Source organism: Artemia franciscana, chromosome 10, assembly GCF_032884065.1.
Source record: "Artemia franciscana chromosome 10, ASM3288406v1, whole genome shotgun sequence".
Classification (NCBI taxonomy): Eukaryota; Metazoa; Arthropoda; class Branchiopoda; order Anostraca; family Artemiidae; genus Artemia; species Artemia franciscana.
The window spans coordinates 4,220,137-4,232,339 of record NC_088872.1 but is presented as its reverse complement, the minus strand read 5'-3'; the positions used below and the strand labels follow the sequence as shown (position 1 = coordinate 4,232,339).

The window sequence follows — 12,203 nt, the reverse complement described above, 5'->3', positions numbered from 1 at the left end:
ATGGAAGGATCTTTCCATGGAGGAATTTTTCATGAGGGAAGAGAATTTCCATGAAGGGGGCGTGGGATTTACTAGCATAATTTAAAAAGTAACAATGAGAAATTAAATAATTTTTTTCAAGTGAAAGTAATGAACAGCATTAAAACTTAAAACAAACATAAGATATTACGTATATAAGGGGATTCGTCTCCTCCACAATACCTTGCTCTTTACGCTTAATTGTTTTTAGTAATTTCAACTATCTATTCTAAGGCCTTTGTGATTCATTGGCACAAAATTCAAGCTTTAGTGTAAAGAACAATGTTGTGACGAGGGGGCAAACCCCCTCATATGCTTAGTAAAAATACACAAATATTAAAGTTCATTACATAAGTTAATTCGTAAGGTACGTCTGTCTATTACGAACAAAAACGTTCGTAAGCAAATAAAAAAATCAAGTTGCATTTTTTAAGCAACCAAAAATTGGAAGGCATCTAGACCTCCTCGCCCATTGTTATTTAAATCAAACTCGTCCGATCGAAACTATGAGAAAGCCATTTAGTCCTCCCCCCAAAAAAAGAAATAAAATAAAAATAAAAATAAAATAAAAAAAATATGTACATTTCGTTTTAATTATTCATGTTCGGTGAGCCAAAATCAAAACGTTCATAAATTAAAAACGTTGAGAAATTAAATTAAAAAAAATTTTTTAACTGCAAGTAAGGAGCGACATTAAAACTTAAAACGAACAAAAATTATTCAGTACATAAAAGGGGTTGACCCCTCCTCAACGCCTCGCTTTTTACGCTAAAGTTTTTTATTGTTTTAAAAAGTAGAGTTGTGAGAAAGAGTCAAATTTTAGCGTTAAGAGCCAGGTGTTGAGAAAGGGTCAATCTTTTATATACGGAGTAATTTCTGTTCGTTTTAAGTTTTAATGTCGCTCCTTACTTGCAGTTATAAAAACTGTTTGTTTTTTTTTTTTTTTATTTAATTTACTGAAGAATCACTTTAAGTAAAACTTTCTTTACGGTTAAAAATATGTTCGGTTAAATCTTGTCTTATTGTCAATATGCTGATTCAAATATAATAAACAATGGCTTTCAGAAATGAAGTAATAACTATAAGGGTGTTAATTTATTTCGAAATTGGAGGAGTAAAACCAGACTGATTAAGAAACTTTCAAAAACTAAGAAGGTTATTCACCCGCAGCATTTATATTGCCCGCTTGGTCCAAGTAAATTATCCTAATTAAGGGAAGCTTCTAACTAATGCCCCTTTCTCATATTGTGGCGAAGGACCTCTCGCAGGAATTAAACAGTCAAGCCAAGACTTGTACTGTAAGAGTTTCAGGTGCTGAAGCCATCCTGTAAAATAAGGTTACTAAATTCTCACTACATTTTCCATGCAAAGCGTAATGTTGCTCCTATAAAACTAACACATTTATAAATACGGGGCTTTACAACGGCCTGGGATAGACACTTAACTTAAGGACAGACTGTAGCTAGTTTCAAACTATTAGCAAAAAAGAGTTTTCTAAAAATTAATGAATAAACCGAGTTTAAAAAGAAAGAAGACAATTATCTAGTCCCAAATGATGAAATCCAGTCAAAAAACTTTAATAAATACAAGTTTTGTAGACTATATATATATATATATATATATATATATATATATATATATATATATATATATATATATATATATAGTTTTATATATATATATATATATATATATATATATATATATATATATATATATATATATATATATATATATATATATATATATATATATATATATATATATATATTGCATTATTATATATTACAATATTATTAAATCTTATAAATTTTATAGAATATAATTTTTTGAAAAAAACGGTAATTTAGTTCCAGCTTTCTTTTGCTAAGAAAGATTCAAAATTTAACGAATCTTTACGGTCAAGTTACTGACGCACATTTCGTCCAACTTACATACCTATAGACATCTAAATACGAGGGGAAAGGCAGTGTGCCATTTGGGGATGAAGGGCGGAGAGTCAAGCCTAACTGATCAAGAGGCTTTCAAAAGTGAGCTAGTACAATAGCAAACAGCTTAAGACGAAAAATAGTTTAAAGAGTAGTGCCAACCTGGATCGTTTAAGTGGCCGACATCTTGCAAAAAGGACGCCATCAAATCTACTTTCTGACGAGAAGCGTCAAATAACTCAGCACGAATCCTAACGGGTACAATCTTGTAACTAGAAGATATACATAAAGAACCTCGGCTTCCAGTTGTTATGTCATTGATTGTGTTCAGCATTTCATCTGTAGCTGACAAGGGACCTTGGGGTTTGGTGGTTGTCAACTGGAAAAAAATTATTATTCAGATCAATTCATCATCAGAGTCAGAATTTTGTTGTTACTACATTTCGCCACATTTGCAGAGGCGGATTTTTTCGTAACAGTTGGGGGGGAGAAGTGACCCTGATTTAGGCGAAAAAGTTTAAAAACATGTAGCTCTAAGACTAACTAACTTAATTTTATCAATTGGAAGTTAAAATAGAGCCGTAATATTTAGCTAGAGTATCAGAATTACACAATTTTTTCCACTAAAATCCGCAAACGAACTATTCCGGCCAAAATCGTAAGGCTTATGTTCTCCGATTTTTGGTAATATTATTTTTTCTGTAGTCCAACGGTTTCAGTGTTTATTCTGTACGGAAATGTGTCTATCATTGCATAACTTATGTCGTAAACCGTGTCTTAGTACAAGACTGCAATAGTGTTTCTTCGTAACACTCGTAAAAGATATCCCTCGTAAAAGGATCCCTCAAAATACATCTTTTGATATCTGCCCTCGTAAAAGACATCTGAAATACTATAGGACTCTTTTCCCATACCAAGCCACATTACTCTCTCTGAACTCTACCTAGGTGAAAATGATAAAATTGAGCATAGGGAAAAAAGCGAAAAATTTTACTATTTCGCAATGCAGAAGCTACGAAAACTAGAAAATATTTACAATTCTCGCGGTTTCTTTTCTGATCATGCGACAATTCCTAGTTGTATATTCTATGAATAGAAATGAAAGAAAAAACCGATGAGCTATACTAGGCTTTACCATTCTACTAGTTTCATCTGAACAAAGATGACTATTTAATTTAGAACTTTGTTTCTTTTGCTTCTTTATATGTATTTGAGGTCTGCGTTCACAGATATTCATGTCTTTGACCGAGGCTCTTAGAGACCTAAAAAAGATGGAACTTTCTCTATCCTGCCACATATAAAAAAAGACAATAAAATTTGTTAACTAAATGTTAACCAAAATTGATAACCAAAATGTTTGTTTGTTAATCAAAATTGATAACCAAATGTCGACCAGTCGTTATGTGAAGTGCTTAATCCAATTTTAAATAACGGAAATGTTGGCAGGATTGATACCAAGATTCAAATTGAAATATGAGTTGAAACTAAACTTAATTTTGCTATTTTATTACAACCAAAGATGACTTTCAACTAAGAAAGATAGAATATATACTAGTTCACAATATGAATGTACCAAAACTAATTAAATTTCATAGCTGTTTCGTTGAACATGTGTTTTAACTGCAGACAACATAATTTAGATAATAAGAGCACCGCCATCTAAATTATCTGTAAAATCGTCATTTTCCCTTGACCTCATTCCTTAGTAAGATGCTAATGATCTATACTTCTTTCTGAATTCAGAATTATTAAGAAAATATAAAGTGATAAGTCTGAGAAATAGTATTTGTTGAAAATTGTCTAATTGTCTGAGTGGAATATTTTGAGATATTGCCTGAGAGAACTTATTTGATTGTCTGATTATTCGAGAGACTGTCAGAGAAAATTTTCTAAATATCGTGAAAAAAGTATTCCCTTAGCATGCGAAATTATAATTTCCTGAGACTATAATATTTTCGAAAAAACAGTTGTAAATATGTTTTGAAATATGCACATGAAGCTGAAAGTATCTAAAATAACTATTAAGCAGGATCAGTCTGTTCCCTTACCATAGAAAAAAAAATAAAAATATAATTCATGCTTTCCCCTCGTTTAACAGAGTGTTAATCCAAACTCCTAAATTAGCCATACACTCAATGAAAGCTAATCGTAATAAAACTACTGATTATTCCAGAACTGTATACCTTATATTTTTAATATGAGCTATTCGTTTGCAAAAAAATAGATTTAGTTAAAATATTTAATCACGGGTGATTTTAATAGGCATTTAGTAGGGAAAAAAATACAGTTATAAACTGGTAACATCAATAAACAATCTTGTTTCAATAGAAAAGGCTCTCCTGAGCTATTACATAGAGATTCTGTTAGTTGCAAAAGCGGTAGAAGAGAGAGGGGATATTGTTTTGTATAGTGGCAGGTTTTTTGGAAATATGCCAAGATTTCAAGTGGTATTTCTAGTTTTATTTACTATTCATAGGATATTAAGTACCTTAAAATTTGTCAACAGCAACAGGATACCAACAACAGGCCACAAAAACAACAACATGACATCATGTACCTCATAACAACTTTTTCCAGGAATTTTCTGGTTCGATTATAGCCCTCATCTCGGGATCCTTGTGTTCTGAGTGGTTTTTAAAAACCTATCAATAAGTGATTACAGGCTGTTGAAAGTTTCGTTAAATATTTTAGACACTATTTCAAAAGTCGTTTAAGGAAAGAAAACCTATCGTTAGATATTGTTCGTTACTATAAACTATATGATTGTAGCTAAATTAGCATACGCAACACCCTTTATGAAAAAGTCGTGTTTTCTATAGTGTCTTACTGCGTAAAACGTACGACGGTTTATTGTCTTAAAATAGAAAGTTTATATTGTCAGTTTATATCTTATTAAATTAAATAAAAAAACTAGTTTTTTTTAACTGAAAGTAAGGAGTGACATTAAAACTTAAAACTAACAGAAATTACTCCGTATATGAAATGGGTTGTCCCCTCCACAATCCCTCGCTCTTTACGCTAAAGTTCTTAATTATTTTAAAAAGTAGAATTGTGGCAAAGAGTCAAACTTTAGCGTTTTTTTTCAACTGAAATTAAGGAGCGACATTAAAACTTAAAACGAACAGAAATTACTTCGTATATGAAAGAGGCTGCGTCCTCATCAACGCCCCGCTCTTTACGCTAAAGTTTTTTACTGTTTTAAAAAGAAGAATTGAGAAAAAGAGTCAAACTTTAGCGTAAAGAGCGGGGCGTTGATGAGGAAGCAGCCTCTTTCATATACGAAGTAATTTCTGTTCATTTTAAGTTTTAATGTCGCTCCTTACTTTCAGTTAAAAAAACTTGTTTTTTTTATTTAATACTTACAAGGTATACCATCTTATTGTTTTGCAACGTAAAACTTACTATGTCACCACACTTCTTATGAGTTATCAAACAGCTCGTGGTAACGAACTGTAGTAAGGAGCGACCCGACTCAATAGTAAACGAAAGTCTAAAAAACGGAATTTTGATACTAATATATGCATCAAAAGAGTCAGATTTATGTGACGATTTTAAATATATAAGTTTCATCAAGTTTAGTCTTACCCATCAAAAATTTGCCTTATTTTAGAAAATGTGGGGAAACACCCCCTAAAAGTCATAGAATCTTGACAAAAATCTGATTAATGAATAGCACAAAGTTGGAGATAGATAATTTAAAAAGCTCTCTCAAAAGAAACCACTCGTTAAGCCATATTACAATAAAATGCATGTTAAATAAAAATGCAAAAAAAATCTTCTTAAGGAATTAAAGATTATTGAAACTTTAAACAAACAAAAGTTATTATCTCAAAGCTTATGGAACACATATCTACAGAACTAACTCAAATAAACTGATGCACAATCTTTCCCTGTATTGTAAAATTCTGAAAAACTAACCCATTACAGAAAACACAAAACCCACCACATAAACTGGATATGCTCTTGTGAGTAGAGAAATTTTTAAGAATTTAGACCATGACGATTTGGTTGGCCATCATGGGATTTTTATTTCCTAACTTTGCTGTACCTTTTGGTTCACAGTTGACGTTTTGTGGCACAAAAAAGCAAAACACGGCTTTTTTGTGTCTTGATATCTTTTTATTTACCCAACTGGGAAGTAAAATGAGCTTTCTTTCTATACTTTATGACCTACAGTCGATACGATCAACCCCGAGAAAAAACGCAAAAGTTGATATTCCTGAGTCAGCTTCAGATAAAAATTTCTCTTCCCTTGGCAGTTTTTTTCCCGAGCATGTTTTAAATTTTGGCTGCTATGGTGGTTGTGGTGGAAGTACCGACCATGAAAAAAAAATGATCGTTCCGACTTGTACTTTCCCTTTTTGTGCTGGACTCAATCGGGGGTTTTCAAAAATTTCAATTTCAATTTTGTACTTTTTATTTTGATTTGACATCATTTTTGAGGTGTTTCTGGCTTCTTTGAAATTCTCAAAAATTCGTCTCAATAACAAAAATTCATTGTTCTTTTAAATCAAATAATAGCTATTATTTTATGTCGCGTTCATTAGAATATGTTTCTCAAAATACAGTTCTTACAACATACGTTTTAAGATTACGTTGACAATAAGTCGTGGTTCACACTTTACTAAGCTGTTGCTAGTGCTGCAGTGATGATTAAAGAAACACTAACCACCGGTATTCTACTCAAACTTATCTGTTTGTAAAACAAGACGTGATTCATGCACCAAGGAGATTCCTTACGTATGTAAAAACGTGATTCCTCACGTTTCAGTGAGCAAGGAGACAAAAGAAAATAGCGTTTCTTCTCCATCATTTACCAATTTTTGTCCAAATCAGAGATTCATTGCTTCTTTCTCTTACTTCCTCTATGGGATATAAAGCCAAAATTCAACCTAGATTAAACTTTTTATATATCACATTAGGAGAAAATCATTACAATGTAGGAAAGAGCATTTAGATGATGACTTATAAAAATAATGCTGCTGAGTGTGTGAAAATTTTACACACACGCACCCACACACACACACACACAGACACACACACATACATACACACACACACACAAACACACACACACACACACACACACACACACACACACACACACACACACACACAGACACACACACACACACACACACACACACACACACACACACACACACACACACACACACACACACACACACACACACACACACACACACACACACACACACACACACACACACACACACACACACACACACACACACACACACACACACACACATACACACACACACACACACACACACATACACCCTCCACTTTTTGGTTACTTAAAAATGAAAAAGATTTTCTTATTTTTTGTACGAACATTTTTTTAGTAAATTACATACGTAGCTTACGAATTAACTTACGTGACGAACTTCTATATTTGTGTGTTTATATTATATATATGAGGGGGTTTATTCCCTCGTCAATACCTCGCTCTTTAAACTACAATGTTTATATATATATATATATATATATATATATATATATATATATATATATATATATATATATATATATATATATATATATATATATATATATATATATATATATATCCCCTCCAGTCTCCTCCACATCCGCCTGAGATTCCGTAGCAAATGATCATTCGAAATTTCTACTACGAGACTACTATTTATCAAGAACTTTAACTGAATATTCTAACTTTATCCAAATCTTGAATCACAACACAACATTTTTGTTCTTAAGCTGAAAAACTGGAAATGACTTACAAATGTTCATGGCATCAATAACCAATTGTAAAACTGATAAAGAAATACAAGGAGAATGTGCGGATGCATAAGACCTCAAAAATATGTTGGGCCTTTAAACTAAAACTATTTGATAAGGTGCTTCAGAGGGATCCGATTTCTTTTTTTATTGTTTTAGAAAATAGAGTTGTGACAGAGTCAGACTTTAGCTTAAAGAGCGAGGCGTTGCGGAGGGGACAATCCCTTTCATATACGGAGTAATTTCTGTTCGTTTTAAGTTTTAATGTCGCTCTTTATTTGCAGTTAAAAAAAACTTGTTTTTTATTTATTTAATCAATTTCAAAAATCGTGTCCACCTGGTGAGAAGCGCTGTGCATGGCGGAACAAATAGAATTCAGAGAGATAAGTATGGTGATGGAAAGTGGGTGAACATTAAACCAAATTCGAGATGTAATTGAATTTTTGAGATGTTTACGTGAAGAGGAATTACTGGTTGAGTCGATTCCTCTCAAATCCACAATTTTATCAGAATATTACCTATCAGGGCCGTACATTTTTTTGCTTTACAAAATAAAAATTTATGTTGTCAGTACACTGCTTTTTAAGTTGTCACAGCAAAACTTAATTTAACATTAATTTAAGCCCTCCACGACATTCTAGGATCACTGGGTCAATATGATCACCCCTGGGAAAAAAAAATAATAAACACGCATCCATGATCTGGCTTCTGGCAAAAAATACAAAATTCCACATTTTCGGAGATAGGAGTTTGAAACTTTAACAGTAGGGTTTTCTAACACGTTGAATCTGATGGTTTGATTTTCATTAAGATTCCATGACTTTTAGGAGGTGTTTCCCCCTATTTTCTAAAATAAGGCAAATTTCATCAGGCTCGTAAGTTTTGATGGGTACGACTAAACTTGATGAAACTTATATATTTAAAATCAGCATTAAAATATGATTCTTTTGATATTACTATTGGTATAAAAATTCTGTTTTTTAGAGTTTCGGTTACTATTGAGCCGGGTCACTCCTTACTACGGTTCGTTATCACGAACTGTTTGAAAAGCACGTAAAAGTTTACTTCTAACTTTATGTGCGCTTATTTTACTGTGGTTTTTAGAATAAATAAAATACTTGGTCATTTCATTATTGCAAGCTTTGCGGGTACTTGTCTATTATATAAAACGCACTCGAGAAGTGAAGTTCGGTTTAATGCTGAAAGTGAAGTTTAGAAAAAAAATATGATGGAAATAGAATATTTTATTAATGTAATTTTGAAAACTACAACTTGGAAATATGCACTTAGAACGCAGTGTTACATTTCCAAAAATGTTGCTTCTCGTAAGAGTACAAAGTCATGGTGTGTCTATTGATGCAGTGTTTTGTTTTGGGCAACAGCCCCTAATCCTGGAAAAATATAATTGCCTGTTCTTCGGTCCTTGGCAAATCACAAACATTAATTTGAACATCCATGGTGAGACACTATATTTTAAAGTGGGACTTCAGGGGGAGGATATAAGGTGGGTCATTTCAATAAGGGGTAATTTTATTCCTTTCGGTGAAAGAAGGAAGCATTTGGGAGGTTCAGGACACAGAGGGGCCCGTATTTTTGCCCAATCTGCGGAGAAAATGAAGACTTAGAGCACTTTATGTTCTATTGTAAGGAGATAAAGGATTTGAGGTAGAAACTTTTGGGATTGGGTAAATGGGAAAGATTGGATGGTTAGAACTTTAAAAAGTAAGTGTAAAATGGATATTAAAAATGTGGGGAGGTGTGCGCACGTAGCCATGCAGCACAGAGAAAGATTTTGGAGGGTGGAAGATAGGCGGGATAAGAAATTAATATTGAAAGTCATTTTATATAGTGTGCTCGAAGTGTTTTGCTTTTTGTAGCCATGATCCATGTAATTAAGCGTCCAAATAGCCTTGATGGTGACGGCCTTTCTTACCGATTTTTGCTTTTGATTGTCCTGCTCTACTTAACCTTCTACAAATATTTTTCCAGTCTTGTTTAGCACAGTCGCTTGTTCCTGATAGTTTCCTTTGTGGTCGTGTAACGTCTATTCAAAAGCGAGGCAAGAACCCCGTGTCATGTGTAAATTATCGTCCCATTACAGTATCGTGTTTTTAAGTAAGTTGCCTAAACATTTATTACTACCAGAAATTGAGTCGAATTGTGATTTTACTCCTTTTCAGTTTGGTTTTTGGAAAAGTTTTGGTTACTCCCATGCACATCATGCATTAAGCCGACTCATGAAAGATGCCGTTAAAACTAAAATGTCTTTATATTGTCTTACTGTTGACATTTCTGGGGCTTTCGACAATATTGTGCACTCTCAGGCTCTATTTTCCCTTGCGTTTTCAGGTGTTAATCCTTCTGTACTATATTTATTGTCTTCTTGGCATTCAAGTCTAAAATTCAAGTTACCTGGAATGGCCAAATATCTGACCCGGTAAAAATTAATAAGGGAGTTCGACAAGGTGCCGTGTTGTCTCCTAGTATATTTAAATGTGTGCTTGCATCGTGCCTGCGTCCCCTTAAAAGTTCTGTTTTTTACGGTGATATTGGTTTGTCTTCTGTTGCATATGCAGGCGACGTTTTTCTTGTTGCCCGGACTCGCCGTGGATTGCTTTCCAACTTTACTATGTTCCGGCCCAACACTTTCCACTACCTCTTCATCCAGAGTGAATTGAGCCGTGAAGAACCTACGCTTCGCTTACGGAAAAATATCCCCAAACAAAAGCCGTTACAACCGCAACGGTTTGTGCATGATTTATAACGCTTATTGCGCCCCTGTGCTTTTGTTTTTATCAGGTATGGCTCATCTGTATCGTAAGAAAGATTGCCATACTCAACGTGCGGCTTATTTCAGATATTGCAAGTTCCTCCTCCGGCTTCCTAAATGGCACCGAAACAGAAAAAAATTGTTCGATTTGGTTTAATAGATGTGCCTACTCGGATTCGGTCTTCCAGTGGTGATTTATGTAAATAGACTATCAACTTTATTCATGTTTACGGCCCCCTGCAGCCTTTTTTCCATATTGATACTGGTTAATTTGTCCATGTTGTCTTTTGTTAGTTTTAATTTTTTTTTCTCGCTGTTTATCGTTTTTGGTTTTGTCTATTTATAATACTCCGTACTTTGTGTTTTTATACTTTTACGGGTAATAAAGTTCATTCATTCATTCATGATCCATGTAGCTTTAAAACATTAAAGTATATTGATCATGTGTGTGACATTTTGTGTAATTGTGTGAGTTTCATGGGATTCTGTGCTTTTTGTTTTTGTTTTCTTTTTGCAATGGTTATGCTTTTTCATAGTTGTTATTACATACCCTGTTATGTGAGTTAGTATCACATTTGTATTATTTTTTTTTTTTTTTTATGCCCCCAAAGCAGCTTTTATTGCAATAAATATTTATCTATCTATCTATTCTATCACTAGTCAAAGAAAACTTAGTGATTTCCTCAAAAATTGCGTCAATAATGAACTATATTGAGCTAGGTCAAGAATCGCCTTAATAATGAACTTTTCTTTTCCGTTCAAATGAGCCATCTCGCAACACTCTGGGACTACTGGGCCGATACGGTCACCCCTGGAAAAAAAAAATAAACACGCATCCGTGATCTTTCTTCTGGCAAAAATACAAAATTCCGCATTTTTACAGATAGGGGCTTAAAACCTCTACAGCGGTGTTCTCTCATACGCTGAATCTGACGGTGTGATTTCATTAAGATTAAATGACTTTTAGGGGGGGGGGGGTGTTTTCTCCTTTTTATGAAAATAGGGCAAATTTTTCCAGGCTTGTGACTTTTGATGAGTAGAACTAAACTTGATGAAGCTTATATATTTAAAATTACTATAAAAATTCAATTCTTTTAACGTATCTATTGGTTTCAAAATTCCGTTTTTTAAAGTTTCGGTTAATATTCAGCCGCGTCACTCCTTACTTACAGTTTGTTACCACAAACTGTTTGATAAAAGATTATTTGTCAAAAAAGTGCAATTTACCTAAATCACACTTAATTTAAAAAAGTGGCAAAACAGTATTTTTAATTTTTAAATTCAGTCAGTGTCAGAAGTAAGTGAAACATTTTTGGAAACTAATTCTTACGTTAGTTAATTTGTATTTGAATAATTTGTTTTTGAAAAACATTTGAATAATTTATACGAATTATTCGCATTTGAAAAACGGAGTAATCTGCTTCATGTCCTAAAGTATGTTTAATACAAAGCTTACAACAAATGAATGCCATAACCATGACTGTAGGCCTACCTAGAATTTTTTTTAGATTACTTTTCAGGGGGTGGGCATACAAAACTTAAAAGCACGTACATGATTAGTTTATATGCATTTTTCAAACGTTTTCAAGTGTCGGAAAAGCATTTTTAGGGGAGGATCAAACCCCCTAACCCCACCGAGATACTGTCTTGGCATAGCAATTATTTTGGCTCGCCTAATTTCCAAACTGATATGTATATTTTCAACATTAGAAGTACAAAGG

The 12,203-nt window shown here is 33.2% G+C and overlaps 1 protein-coding gene across 1 annotated transcript in view; it reads right to left on the bottom strand.

Moving 5' to 3' along the window:
- The window catches only part of LOC136031680 (probable G-protein coupled receptor CG31760), a 342,470-nt gene that overhangs the window by 293,460 nt on the left and 36,807 nt on the right, over positions 1–12,203 (bottom strand). The window contains exon 3 of the mRNA XM_065711357.1: positions 2,109–2,325. Within this exon, the coding sequence (XP_065567429.1) occupies positions 2,109–2,325 (217 nt within the window). The remainder of the gene's footprint in view (positions 1–2,108; positions 2,326–12,203) is intronic.